At 41.0% G+C, this 15,922-nt stretch overlaps 1 protein-coding gene across 1 annotated transcript in view; it reads right to left on the bottom strand.

Moving 5' to 3' along the window:
- Window positions 1-15,922, bottom strand: part of PANK1 (pantothenate kinase 1) — a 75,881-nt gene that overhangs the window by 28,417 nt on the left and 31,542 nt on the right. The window contains 1 exon segment of the mRNA XM_006880326.1: window positions 1,526-1,878. Within this exon segment, the coding sequence (XP_006880388.1) occupies window positions 1,526-1,878 (353 nt within the window).

Consider the following 15,922-nt stretch of genomic DNA (forward strand, 5'->3'; position numbering starts at 1 on the left):
ATACACCTGCTTATGACCAAGCTATATTGAATAACTTTCCTCCAGAACATATACCACCCCTGGGGAGATCTGGAGGCATCTGAAGATTGCATCAATCTGCCAGGCCACCTGGCTTTCTGGGGGAGAGATAGACCATTTGTTGTACTGAAGATTTAGTTTCAGGGGGCTCTCACAGCAGTGGGTAATTCTAATTCTAAAACTTCCAACTCCTTCCTCTCCTATGTTCAACTACTTCTGTTTGCTGCTGTTAGTTGCCACCAAGAAAATTCTGACTCAGGTATATAAAACTGAACTGTTCCATAGAGTTTTCAAGGCTATGATCTTTCAAAAGCAAATCACCAGGTCTATTTTTCAAGACACTTCTGGGTGGCTTTGAATTACTAACCTTTCAGCCGGTAACTGAGTATTTAATTGTTTATCTAGCTCTCTTCTTTATTTCCCCAATTTATATGTATATCTGTTACAGCACTGTGTTCTTACAAAGCCTTATGAGATAAAGCTCCACATTCTAATACTTTTATCTTGACTGTGAACGATGGCAGAACAGACATATACAGATGCTAAGGGACTGTTATACAAAGAGAAGCTCTGGACTGTATGTTGTTGTTGACTGCCGTCGAGTTGCACACGACTTACAGAGATCCTATGAACAAAAAGCCTGAAGAATTTCTATAGCTATTGTCATTTATCAACATTCATAGAGTTCCCAGAGGCATGTTGTTTAGGAATTGGATACTCCCCAAAGAATACTGTTTATTTAGCCAAATTTATGGAATCTAAATGAGCAATAGAGAGGTATATGCTGCCAGGCTAGGTAGTAGAACATTGTTTTCATATCTAGAACCAGACTTTCTAAGGAACTTAGCTATAAATGGCACCCAAGAATTTAATTTTTTTCTGAGAGAAACTTCTAAATGAAATTAGCCAGAAAGGAAATTTATGAGAGCAAATTATTAGCAATTGTAGAAAAATTCTGTGGGCCTTCATCTTTCATACTTCCTAAGAGGGTTTAGACTCTTTAGTCTTTTATTAAAGAGGCCCTGGTGGTGCAGTGGGTAAGCACACATCTTTAACCAAAAGGCCTACAGCTTAGACTTATTTATCAGCTGTCACAAGAGGGAAAAAAATGCAGCATCAGCTTACATAAAAAGTTCCAGCCTTGGAAATGCTCTGGGGCCCCTATCCTTCGGGTCATTATGAGCTGGAACTGACTGACGGCAAAGGGTTAGCTTGTAATGTTTTACATAGCAGTAACTGTAACAAAATGATGATGATGTTAGCTAACATCCAAGAGTAAGTGGTGGCACACATTATTTCATTTAGCCTTTAGTGTAAAAATCCTCTGAGGAAGGAACTGTTTTTACTTTCGTGCAGATGAGGAAAATGAAGTCTAGAGAGGTGACGTGTCTGAAGTCCTACGGACAGGAGTGTAAAAGTATGAGATTTGAAACAATGGACACGAGAAGTTTTCGGTCTTCCTCTGAGCAGTGGTTTTATGGTTTTAATAAGGACAAACCTGACATACCATTCTGAAATCCTCTTCGAATTTGAAAGCCCCACCTCCTGTGGCACAGAGGGTGGTGTGAAGGCTGGAGAAGTTCTTCTCGCTGCCCATCTGAATGAACCTGTGCATAGCACAGCTGGGAAAGCGGATGAAGTGGAGGTTCCCTTTGCGCCCACTCATGGTCAGGTTTTTCAGTTCCAAGTGGACGTCTCGGATCCCAGTTTTTCCATAGGCGGTATTAGAAGTCAAATACTTCCTGATACTCTTCAGGTTCTCTACTTCTTCTTGTTCCTCTTCAGCCGTAATATCCTTGGGCTCAAAGTAGACCAACTTAACCAGTGTTCCACCGATATCCATTCCAAACCAGGGGAATGCTAGAAGACAGAAACAAAGAGTGCTGCTGAATACCACACGCTCAAGAAAAGTCAGTGTGATGCCTCCTCCCCATCTCCAAATGTTCAATTCTTAAAATAATGTGGTATCACCGCTATATATGCCTAAGAGACACAGATAGTAATTCCTAATTTAAATGGTACCCATGATTGTGCCCACACTCTTTTCAATGTGAGCCAGCCTTAGAACTGAGGATGAGAAGAGATGTGATTCTGCCGTTCCCTAAAACCCGTCTCAATTCCATGCGCTTCGCAGAGTTCAGTTACACTTCTAATATCTAAAGGCAGATATTTTTGCATTCAAAATGGCTCTGCAGTGCAAACTCTCTCTTAGAACATTAGCCACAGAAACAGTGCTCTGTTTCACTGCCAGAAGAAAAATTGGCAGCTTTGTGTGTACCGAGACAGAGAGTGCTGGCTTCCAAGCCACACAGTGTGCTTTTAGGGGATTTTTCAGCGGTCATTTTACAAGTTTCAATTTCTATCCATGAACTGACTTTCTAAGAGGCACTACCCAGGTTTAACACAGAGAATAGGAAGGAGACTAAAGGGAGTATGAGAGATCATGAAGAGACACAATGATCTCCATGGTGGCAGAAATGTAAAAAGCACAGGTCAGGTGCTTCTCTCTGCACTAAGCAGAGAAACTTTCTCCATCTCAAAAGAACACCTGGGAATGAAGGCCCAGCTGTGCCCTAGCTGGGAGGCTGTAACATTCCATTGTTTTCCTTTTCCATATGGTCTCACTTACTTAACACCTTGCCACACACTTTTAGATTGATGACTGTGCTTAGAAACCATGTCATTTGTGGCAAAGTGTCAAGGATATTAGTCAAAGAGACATTCATATCTTTTAAAGGTTTTCAGGGATTCCTATCTCCAGGCCCAGGGACAGTAAGATGGCCTGTGGCCACTGAGGAGTGAGCTAAGTAGCCACTGATTCTTGATCAAATCTGGAAGGGGAAGCTAAGTCTCTAGATAGATGGAAAATATAGATTTAGTTAGCCTGAGATACTTTTTCTTTGTTGTTGTTGTTGTTAAGTGCCGTAGAGTCGTAGGTGACTCACAGCGACCCTATGAATGAAAGACCTGAACACGTGTATAACTTTCATCGTTTCTCCAAGTTCACAGAGTTTCTGGGGGCAAGTTATTTCAGAAGTGGATGCCACTCTTGCTTCTAAGCTTATTTTAATCAGGAAGTTCCACCAAACACTGTCCACCACGGGTAACCAGTATCACATTTGACACATCAGTGTCACAGTGTTTAGCATCACAGCAACCACGAGTTACCTCTGTACAGCAAATGGACAGACCAGTGCTATACCACTTAGAAGAATGTCTGACCAAAAACAATTAAGGCCTGAGGGCTGCAGATGAAAATCACCCACCTTTGACTGGGTAGCATAACTTTCTATCCACTAGGCCAACAGAGCTCTATGTGTTGTTTTTCTTTAGTAATGTAATAAATCCCCACAGGATTATTATTTTAGCAAAAGAAGATTTTTTTTTAGATATTTATATCTGATGGTTATTATTATGGTAACAAGCTGAACTGTCACATGCTCTGCAATGAACACAGAGTGAACCCAAATGTTAGACTGTCCCTTTTTAGTTTCCTGTAATAGAATCCATTGGCTAAGTCTGAAACCATAATATTAAAACTGAGTTTAAAGACTCAGTGTCAAAGACACTTAAAAAAAAAAAAGCTTCTACTTAATTCGGCTCCAAAGAGTATCCATTCCTGCTTGGTGCTTTGGCCGCTAAATGGAAAGGCTGGAGGTTCCAACCCCCTCCATAGCTCCTCAGAAAGAACGCCTGGTGAGCTGCCTCCAAAATATCGACCACTGAAAACACTACAGGGCTCAGTTCTACTTTGACACGCATGCATCACCAGGAATTGGAAGGGACTTGGTAGCCAATGGTTTTGGTTTTGATTTGGGGGAGACAAACCGTGTGTTACATCTACAGTTTATCTTGGCAGAAACATTACTTGAACTGCCAGAAGTTCTTTCCCCTAGGTATCGGTTCCTTAGGCATTCTTTATCCTATCAGTAAGCTGTGCAGACAGTAGTAAGGGTAAACAACGGAAAACCATCCCCGAAACAAAAATTTTTCCCCTTTGCCGCACTGGTTATCATTTTAGTTGTGATTCAAGACAACTGCTTGGGGACATTTCCTAAGCAGTAAACTGAAACACTATAGAAAAGTAACATTTCAAGCTCTAGAAAGATAAAGAGGAATAAATTTCGCTGACAAGTCTAAGTTCATGTGTATGCTATTATCTTTTTAGATGTTTGCAAAGCAGATCCCACACTGGGAGTGAAGGCAAGGCAGCTGGCTATCCTAGCAGGCAATAAGAGAAAACTGGACACAGTTTGATCCCTATTAGTCTTCCAGCTCACGGATGAAATTTCTTGGCCCATCTTGAACACTCACTGTCAGCACGGCCCACAGTGTGGGCTCAGCACCATGTTATGGGAAAGCTCTGAATTAGGATTCAGAGCAACTGCTTTCCGGGAGCAGCCGCCAGAACCCTGCTCCTGGTGAGTCCCACCACCTCTCATCTCAATGTCCTCATCTGGGAAAGGAGCAGAGGGCATTAGAATGCTCTCCAGTTCTTTCCTAGCTGTTAGCTGGCTGTGGATTCTTTAAGAAACAGAAAAAGGAATCCACCCGTGATTACAGAGGCTAAGCAAATCTCTAGTATTAAAACTCCATGAAGATGTTCTACATCAGGTTAACCATGAATGTTACAAATGATCCATTCTTCTAAAAATAGGGAAGACACACAGTGGAGGACAGAAAGGGAGAAGAGTCGTTAGAACATTAATGAGACAATTATTCTGGAACATATTCTGGCAGCATCTATTACATTTAAAAGCGCAAACACATTTTCAAGCTCTCTCCAGGATCATATAAATCAAAGTACCAGTTTTTAAAGGTAGACAGATGTAACAATATTCACTGCAGCACCATTTGGAGGCCAAATTCAAAACAAAGTATAAATAACTTAGCCCATGTAGTTTGGGAAAATAATTTTTAAAATAGTGGGGTGGGGGTAAGAAAGGCAAACAGGCAGATAGGCCAACCTGTAGATCTGTCCTGTGGAAAGATATGAAAGGATTACCCCCCTTCGTCCCAGGTTGTTAATGACAGAGGGTGGCACGTGTAGGATATAGAAACTGGAGAAGCAGGGGAGGGGATAGTGCAAATTCTATACGAAGATAAAACATAAAAACCAAACAAACAAACAAAACAATCACAAGCAACAAACAAACCAAAATCTTCCATAATAATGTGTCCCGAGACAGGCAGTATCTTAGCACAGAATGGATGAAATATGCTGCACAAAAAAATAACCCGCCTCTCGCCCTGAGATCCCGTATTCTCCCAGACACTGCTGTTACCTATAAGGAGGAAGAGTCCTAGACACGCTTGTTGGGTGATTGACCACTGGTAAGCAAAGAAAACGGAAACGTGGTCTCACTTCAAAAAACACCATAGGGGTTTCAGAACATTTCATAAGTTCTTTTAAATCCTGGCTTCTACTTTCAAAGTGTTTCCTGGCAAAATCAAAACTGTGGGGGAAAGTGTCGTGGTTTTGGCAACTCAGTTGGTTAAATATTGTTATCAGCAGCATTGGTTAAGGTGAAAAGCGACTAAAAATGGGAAGGTGAAACAAGGGCGCTCCTTAGAGGCACTGATGGTGCAACTTTATTTTGCATATTTCGGACATGTTGTTTAGGGAGAAGGGCCAGTCCTTGGAAACGCACATCCTAACTTGGAAAGGTGAGGGCCAATGAAGGAGGGATCGACACTGAGTGGCTATAACGATGGTTTGAGCTTAGCAGAGATGGTGAGCAAGGCACAGGGTGCGGCAGGATTCAGACCCTTGTTCACAGGGTTGCTGAGTTGTCGTCGGCTTGACAGCACACAATACTATTCCTTTAAATGACAACAATGACTGCTTTCATTTATCTATGTGAGTTCCTTACCTTTAAGGAAAATTTACTCTTTCTATGTTTATATTTGAATGTTTTTTCAGGATACGATCTTATTTTAAATACACAGTTTTGTTGATCATCCTGAACTCAGAGTCTACCTAAACTGAAGAGGATGCTAATACAGTCATCACCCATCACTCAGTTTTTTAAAAAATTCAGGAAACCCTGATGTTTTGGTGTTTGTTTTTTTTTTTTTAAACCCTGATGTTTTGATAGATGTAGTTGAAACATTGATAAAAACAACCTGTTCAGTGTTTGCCAGAAGTAGTTCTGGATAGCGAACATTTACAAGTACCTCTTCTTCTTCTAACTAGGAAGTCAAGACTACTTCCATAAACAAGCAAACTGATCTATTCATTCAAAATGGTTTTTACCACAATTGAAGTATGTATAAATTAGAAGTAAACATTTTAGAAAAACTAGATGCTACAAATAAATGGTTGACTTTATATCTATCTTCTCTCAAAGTTTTATAAAAAAAAGTACAAAGACTTATTTGATAGAGGACTCTATCACACACTAAGACATATATAAAAGTTGTTCATAGCAGCAACTTGTGATAATGGAGAGTAATGGTGACCACAGAGCTGTCCATCAATAAGGAAATGTGTAAGTAAAGTATGATGCGTTTATTCAGTAGGATACTCTACAAAGTCAAGACAATCAATTAGATTTATGTCTCAATCCATGTAGATCTCAAAAAACAATACAGCAGGAATATATATACACTGGGGAAAAAAGGCTCAGTGGAAATCCAGGTCAAGGCATTTAATTCCAGGCATGAAGCAGTCTAGAGCTTTCCTTGTGACCTACATAAGAGACACTCAGCTACTGATTTATTTTCAGCATACAACTTGGAATGAGAATGCAGCCAATCAATGAACCAGTCTGAGCAAACATATACATACAAAAAAGAAAACATCTTTGTTCGTTTAAGTTACTGAGATTTGAGTGTTAACTATCGCAATGGACTATGATCTATTCGGAAAGATAACCAACAATGAAATGGGGCTTTACCAACAGAAGCCTGGAGCTTACAGGCCAGGCAGCAGGCCACACGGATATGAAGTCTGGAGACGAGTGAGGCATTTGGTGAAGGGATTATGAGTAAAAACTCCTAGGAAATGTAGTGCTTTAACTACCCTCCTGGAAGGTTGGTTGCTTGAACCCACCTGGAGGGACCACAGAAGGAAAGCCCTGGGGATCTTCCATAAAGATTACAGTAAAAAAACCCCTACAGAGTCCAACCCTGTCTGTAACATACACGGTCATCATGAATTCTAACAGACTAGATGGTTTTTCAAAAAATCATGTGTAATTTGGAATGAAGATAATAAAAATGAATAATTAGTAGGTCCACAGGAGAAGATGGAAAGCCAATGTAGGCTACCTTTAACAAGTACCATCAAAGAGAGAAGAGCTCCCAATAGAACTGACTGGTCTACAAAGAAAAAGACTATAGTCCATAAGGTAGTGAACTTGCAGGAATGGAAACAGCAGCTGCTTCTCTTCCCTAAGGGAAGTACAGCTGTAAATAATACACCTGAGAAAACCTCAGTGAGACAACTCAATTAGCACTCATGGACAGTGCAAGAGAAGACTCTGGATGAGATGGATTGACACAGTTACTGGGGTAATGGGGGGTAGGTGTGTCAGAGACAGACTGGCTCAGGGTAGAGAAGGCTTCAGAGCTGTTTTACATAGGGTCGCTATGTGACTTGATGGCACATAATTACAACATATGGCAAAGTCCAAAAGAAGGGTTATGGCACCCACTGTTAACACTTTGGAAGTTTAAAATGTCTCTAAAATAACTATGAGATATCATCTCAACCCAGTAAGAATAGCAACATTTAACAGAACAGCAAACAACAAATGCTGGCAAGGTTGTGGAGAAACTGAACCCTTATTCACAGTTGGAGTGTAAAATGGTGCAACCACTATGGAAGGCTGTATGGTGCCTTCTCAAAAAGTTGGAACTACAAATACCATTTGACCCAGCAATTCCACTACTGGGAATATACCTTAAAGAAACCATAAATGTCACCCAAGCAGATATATGCACACCCATGTTTACTGCTGCTTTGTTCACAATAGTTGGAAACTATAATTGGAAACCCAAGTGCTCATCAACATATGAATGGACAGACAAACTGTGGTATATTCACACAATGGAATACTATGCTGCACTGAAAAACAAGGAACTCATGAATTATTATACAAAATGAGTTACCCTGGAGGACTTTATGTCAAATAAAATATCTCAGTCACAAAAAAGACAAATATGGCATAATGCCACTGTTATAAAGCAGGACTGACATGAAGGCTGAGGGGAAACTAAGAATAAATAATGTACACAGAACTGAAACAGACGAGGGGGAGAACTGTATAAAAGGAATATATGATTAGGTATTGTTGGCATGACAAGAGTCCAGAATATAACAATCAAAGAACTTTTTCCCCAAAGAAAAAAGCGATATGGGGGGGGGGGCAGGGAGGAAAATGCACAACAATGAACAACTGGAAACCCAAGTTCTTTCATTAAAATATCAAATAAAAAAAGAAAAAGATCTCTCTCACACACATACACACATCTCTAAACAAAAATACATTTAAAGTGTGGTCTGTCAGTTAATTCTTTAAATTAGAAATGGCTCATAGAGAAAAGAGACTAAAGGTGTGACTCCCCCACCAAAGTCTGACAGGTTCAAAGTATCAGAAATGAAGTCAACAAAGAAAGCACAGAGGCAAAGATACACAGGCAAATAGAAGTATGTCTAGCAAAGAATAGAGGGCTTGGCTATTGACACATGGGCATTAACGAGACTAAAACAGGTAAGGAAACTACTTTGCTTTTAAGAGAGTTGGATTGCCAAAGAAACCATGAACAAAAACCCCAAAAGAGTTCAAGATCTGAAAGAACTCTTAAGCTTCCAATCTTCTAAAGAAAACTTGTCAGTTCCTAAACCAAGAAATGAGCTGTGTGGTCCGTGCGTGTCTGAGTAGAACTGTGCTCAACAGGGTTTTCAACGGCTGATTTTTTTGGATGTAGATCAACAGTCCTTACACACTCTTTAGAGACAAGGATGGCCAAGCTTGTCTCTCATACTTTGGGCATGTTGCTTGGTCACGCTATTCCTTGAAGGGACATCATGCTTGGAAAGGTCAGAGAAGAGCCTCAATAAGATGGTTTGACACAGTGATTGTGGCAACGGGCTCAAGTGTGTTAGAAATGATGAAGATGGCACAGAATAGGACAGGGTTCAGGTCTGTTATTCATTGGGTTTCCATAAGTCATACTCAGTTCCAAGGTACCTAACAATAACAACATACAATGTGAGCGGAAGAGGGGTGAATGAACTCCAGATCGCTTGTCTTCTTTAATTAAAAAATAGATGGAGAAGAAATGCATCAGAGTGGACAGAGAAATGACCTTGTATCACTGTCTATAATTTAGAGACTACTGGGCAATGTCCTAGCTCCTGTGACTGGATGGGGCTTTGGGGTAAGAAAAGCGATGATGAATGTTCCAGGCAAATGCACTTATGCTCATGTTAACACCATCTTGCCAGAACTCTTCTCTGCTACCTTGGCACATAATAGTCAAGATTATGATTGCTGTCAACAAATGAATGGAATGAGAAATTATGGTACATTCACACAACTGAATACTATGCAGCACTAAGAAACAATGATTTCACAAACACTATACAACATGAGAATCTGAAGAGCATTATGCTGGATGAAATAACTCAGTCACATAAGGACAAACACTTTATAAGATTATTCTTGTAAAAACAGAAGGAACCTGAGCAAGATATGTATAAATGTTCAAAAGGAGAAGGGGGCAGAGGGAAGGAGAAAGGAAAAATAGGGGGGAAATCACTTGGACAACAGAGGTTAGTGCGTGGGTGGGGTATAAAGGAATAAGAAAGATTCAATGGCGACTTGGTAAGATGAGGCAATGATAGGCTGGATCAATAGTAACGAATTATACAGTAATGAGTTATCTAGAATACATTTAAATAAATGCCTATGAATGACTGTATAAAGCACAATGTTCATACATGAAATAGAATGACAATGAAAGACTACAAAATGCAAAGTATATGCATAAAACACAATGCATATGAATGACTGTATGGAAACCAGTAAAAAATACAAGAAAGGGGGGTGGGAAATCCAATTGTGATTTCTATCTACTGGGCCCCAGAGTAAAGATGAGTCAGAATGGAGACCTTGCTCAGCAGTCAATGGCTTATCGTGTAGATAAGAAATATACTTGTGCTGTTCTGAGCCACTGAGAGTTGAGGGTTATCCATTATTGCAGATAACTTTGCCTGAACTGACTAATATACCCTCCCTCCATAAATTTTTTGGCAATTGTTCCTCTACATTTTATTGTGTTATAGATGGAAGTTAACGCAGCAAAAGTAATTTCCCATTCAGTAGTGTATATGAAAACTGCTACATGATGTTGGTTGCTCCCCCAACATGTCGGCCCTCTCCCCATTGCCACCCTGCCTTTCCTCTTTCCATCGCCCTAGTTTCCTTGTCCCTCCCTGCCTTTTCCTCTCTGCTGTTAGCTGCTGTCCAGCTGGGTATGACTCATAGTAACCCTAAGAACAAGTGACCTGAACCCTGACCTATCCTGTGCCATCCTTATCATCTCTCACATGCTAGAGCTCATTGCTGAAGTCACTGTGTCAATCCATTTCATTGGGGGTCTTCCTCACCTTTGCTGACCCTCCATCTTCCCAAGTTTGATGTCCCTTCTCAAGGAACAGCCTTGCCTAGCTACCTGTCCAAAGTATGAAAGACAAAACTTTGTCATCTTTGCCACTAAGGAGCACTCTGGTTGCGTTCTTCCCAAGACACAGCTGTTTGCTCTTTTGGCAGCCCACAGGATATTCAGTACTCTTCTCCAACACAACTCAAGGGCAACAATTCTCCTTCTGTCAACCTTATTCACTGTCCAGCTCTCTGATGCACAGCAGGTAACTGAGAAGACCACGGCTTGAATCAGGCACACGTGAGTCTTCAAATTGGTATCATTGCTCTTTGGCATTTTGGTGGGTTCCTGACAGCAGACTTAGCCAAGGCAATACACCTTCTGATTTCCAGACTGCTGGTACCAAGGGTGTTGATTGTTGATCCAAATAAGATGAAATTATTGACAGCTTTAGTAATTTCTCCATCTATCATAATGTTCACTATTGGTCCTGTGGTCCTTTTTATTTTCTTGATGTTAAGATGTAATCCGTACTGAAGGTTACAGTCATGTTTCAACGAATAGATGCAGCCCTGAATGTGCTCACTAGTTTATGCCAAAAAATCTGGAAGACAGCTGACTGGCTGATTGACTGGAAGAAATTAATATTTGTCCCCGTTCCCTAGAAAGGTGATCTAACAAAATGTGGAAATTATTGAACAGTATCATTAATATTACATGCAAGCAAAATATTGAAGATCATCCAAAATTGGCTTAGAAAACTATGCTGATAGAAAACTGTCAGAAGTTCAAGCTGGGTTTAGAAAAGGCCGTAGCACCAGGGATATCATTGCTGATGTCAGACGGATCATGACTGAAAGTCGAGAATAGCAGGAAGAATGTCCACTTGTGTTTTATTGATTATGCAAAGGCATCTGACTAGGTGGATCATAACAAATTACAGCTAACATGGAGAAGAATCGTAACCCTAGAATACTTCCTTGTGCTCATGAGAAATCAATACCTACCAGATCAAGAAGATGTTGTCCGAATGGAGCAGGGGAAATGCGGCATGGTTGAAAATCAGAAACAGTGTGCACTGCGGTTTCCTCTTCAAAAACTCTTCCAATAATGATGTATCTGCTCTTTACTTTTAGGCAAATGTTGCCTGTTTGGTCTTGTTTGATTGTTCTGAGGAGGATAGTCATTGTGGGTGTTAGTTTATTTTATTATTTGGGTAAAAGGTGATCTTCGGGAATGGCTGTAGGTCTCAGTAAAAAGCATGTCTTAGGGCAATAGTCTCATGGGTTCCTGTACTCTCTTATTAGTCTAATAAGTGTGACCTCTTTGATGAATTTGAGTTTTGTTCTATATTTTCTCCCATTCTAAGAGGGACCTTCTGCTGTTTTCCTAGCCAGACTTAACAGAAGTGGAAGCTTGGCCTCCTCTAGGTCTTTCAGGCTTAGGCCAGAGACCTATGGCTGGCATGGTCCCTTAGTCCTGTAGACAAAATATTTCCTCAAATCTCTAGTTTTCCCTCATTCTTCTTGGTTTTAAGTAGGAAGAGACCAATAGCCTGTACCTCAGTTGGCTGTGAGCTTTTAAGACCTCAGATTCCTCACCAAAGTAGGATGTACATTATCTTTCTAAGTACTGTTATGCCAATCACTGTTCCTTAGGCCCATAGTCCTTCGCCTTCAAGGCCAGAAGCCCAATGCCACAAAGTGTTTGGATGTATGTAAGAAGTTTCCATCACTATGCTAACAATTTCCTCCCGCCGTCATTTCTTTCTTCAGCATAGTCAGAAACAGGGATTGCCACTACAGCAGACAAACACGTGGTACAACAGTAGCTGCGGAGGTGATGCGATGCAGTACTGAATGCCATGTGGCTTTCACAGATGTGCCTTTTGGTGTCCCTGCATGGGTTTGAACTGTTAAACTTTTAGTTACACTCTGCAAATGTGGCAGTTGAGTGCTGGGGGGAGGAAGGAGAGGTTCTATTTGTTTCCACCTAAAAATTTCTCTGAAAACAAATGAAGACTGTCAATCTGGCAATACCCTTGAAATAAATCTGTATTCAAAACAGACTATGGTGAAAATAGTTAAAAATTTATCACTGTTCAAGGACTTTAAAATGTAGTCTGTTTCTTAAAGACCATTTTAATACTTGAACAGTCTCAGAGGAGCACTTGTACTTCCTGCAACATAATTCAAAGGTACATTCAACTCCAAATAGCATGAAGAACAAAGGCAAAAATGAAAAAACCATTCAGAAGAAGTTCACTATCAGCTTAAGAAACTATTTCAAAGAGGCAAGAGAGAATATGATGTGAGAAACTCACAGAAAATGAAATGAAATGTAGGACCCGAGTTTGCCAGCAACCAGTCAAAAGAGTTTCAAAATATGTACCTGGTGAGGGGAGGGTTTCTCTAAGGAGGATTTTTTCTCCCTCCTGAATGTCAGTTGTGCATCTGAGTGTCCTTGGCTCCTTTGCGCATGAATCTGACCAAGCTACTTACTAGATGGTGTCATGGTAGTAACTCTCAAGGTTTCACCAAGTAGTGATTTGCTGCATTTTTTTCTCTCATTGGGTAAAAGGTTCATAAACCCTTTGTATATACACAAGTGTATAAGTGTATGGGAGGAGGGAAGGATGAGTGAGGCCCTTAAATGTAGCTTACTGTGGTCTCTTCTGTCTGCAGCCAAGAACACAGAGAACGCAGGTAGATGTGGGTCCAGAGACAGAAGAGTTACATGATGTCATTATTTTAGCTCTACTACTGTCACTAAACTAGGAAACTACATACCACATTTACAGGCCAACACCTACTATTACACACATAAAGATCTCTTTTGTACGTAGGAGCAGTGCCGTGGTAATAACAACATAAGCCTGGGCAAGAGATCCCAGGTTTTCTAATTTTGATCAAGTCACGAATGTAGTGATAATCCTTAGTTCTTTGCCCAGAATTGTTTTCCCTTCCTCTGGAGCGTCTCTGAAAGTTCAGATCCATCAGCAACTTTGTGGAAGAAAAATGACCAATCTCTTCCTCCGCAATTTACAGCCTCCAAAAACACAATGGAAGGGAGCTGTGGTGGCCTAGCGGCAAGAAGCTGTGTGCAATCCCAAAGGCGTGTGGTTTGAATCCACCAGATGCTCTGCTGGAGAAGGAGGGACAACTTCCTCCAGTGCCAGTTGGATCCAATTCAACAGTACACCAAAAGCAAACACAATAAAACCAAAAACACACTGTACTATCTGCTATGAGTTGATTCTGAGTCAAAGACTATTGAGTGTGAGCTTTTTGAGGCTTTGGATAGAAAAATAATTTTCCCCTGGAAACAATTCCTTCTACTCTCACTTCATATGCTTTGAGTGGAGAAGGTAACACATCTAGACCTGGCCAATTGAAGGGCTGCACACTCTCTGGCTGTAGTGACCGATTCAGAGATGGATGGGGCTGTGGCAAGGAAGGCACACTGTTACCCACGGAATCTGGGCCTGGGATGATGGAAGGGTGGGGTTGCTGGCAGCCATCTTGCCAAAATGTAGCATGGGAGAACACAGATAATAAGGAAGACAGGAGATGGAGAGAGGTCAGGTCTTAGGAAACAATGTTTCCAGCCTTCATTTTAAGCCTTGCTTGAAGTCTAATTCGGTCCTTTCACTTTCACAAGTCAACAAATTCCCCCTTTTCCAAGGCTAGCCTATGTTTAGTTTTTTATTCCTTGCAACAACAACCCCCCCCAAAAAAAACCCAACAAAACAAAACAAAACAAAACAAAACACCAAAACCCCAACTGATACATTATGGGTAAATTTCTTACTTAAAGCATTTACTAATTTGTAAGACCTCAAACTCATTGCCAATGAGTCAGATCTGAATCATAGCTGATCCTCCTGGAGTTTTTCAGTAGCTTGCCTAGGGAGACTGCTCACCTTTCTCTCTTGGAGCTACTGATAAGATTTGAACCACAGAGGCACCACCTTGAGGCCAGCACTGCAACGTCCTACAGACTATGGCACCAGAGGCCTCTAATTAATAAGACAGAGGCAGTATTGATAAATGAGGTTCTGTGGAGTTCTCATATTTCATGTTCCTATATCATTAAGATTCTCACCACTGGGCCAATTGGCAGCACTAAATTAGATGGAGAAGAAATTGAGGTTGTTAGCAATTACAGCTTGCTCAGATCCACAATCAACACTCTTCTTAACACCAGCAGCCAGGAAATCAAAAGACAAGTTTCATTGGGAAAATCTGCTGTCTGACCTCTCCAGAGTGCTGAAGAGCAACGATGTCAGTCTAGATATAAAGGTGCACCTAATCCAGGCTATGGTCTTCTCAATTACTTTTTATGCTGCAGACAGCAGGACAATGACTAAGGATGACAGAAAAAGAATAGATACCTTTGAGTTGTAGTGCTGGAGAAGAGTCTTGAACATACCATGGACTGCCAAGAAAACAAATAGGTCAGTCTTGGAGAGGGTGAAAACAAATTTCTCCTTGGAGGCTAGGATTTTGAAGCTCCATCTCACTTAATTTGAGCACGTGGCCAGGAAAGATTGGTCATCATGCTAGGAAGGACATCATGCTAGGAAGTGTGGACGGCCAGCACAGGAGAGGGAGACCCCGGATGAGATGGAGCGATACAGTAAGTGGGGCGATGGGGGCTGATGTGTCAGAATTAGTGAGGCTGGCTGAGGAAAGGGAAGGGTTTAGAGCTGCTGTACATAGGGTCTCCATATATCACAGGTAATTCAATGGCACATAACAATGACAGGTTTGGAAGCAGGAGCCTCCAGAAACCCTAAAAACTTTGACAAATGTCAGTAGTTGTAGAGGCTTCAGGCCTTTTGTTCATAGGGTTTCTATGAGTTGTGCTTGCCTCAAAGGCAATCAGTAACAACAACAAATCATTATTAGCACATGCAAACAAGATTCTGCTGAAAATTATCCAAAAACAACTGGAACAGTACATCAACAAAGAACTGCCTAAACTGGGTTTAGAAGAGGCTGTAGTACTAGGGCTATTAAGCTATTGTTAGAAGGATCTTGGCTGAAAGAAGAGACAGAGTGCCAGAGGAATGTCTGTGTTTCATTGACTGCAAAGGCATTTGACTGTGTGGATCACAACTGTGGCTGACTTTGAGAATGGGAATCCCAGAACATTTGATTGTGCTTATGTGAAAAACTGTACTTGGACTAGGAGGCAGTTGTCAGAAGAGAGTAAGGAGACATTCCATGATTGAAAATGGGGAAGGGTGTATGGCAGAGATGTATTCCGTCTCCATACCTTTTCAATC

Source organism: Elephantulus edwardii, unplaced genomic scaffold (assembly GCF_000299155.1).
Source record: "Elephantulus edwardii isolate Elephantulus edwardi_28Jun2011 unplaced genomic scaffold, EleEdw1.0 scaffold00007, whole genome shotgun sequence".
NCBI lineage: Eukaryota > Metazoa > Chordata > Mammalia > Macroscelidea > Macroscelididae > Elephantulus > Elephantulus edwardii.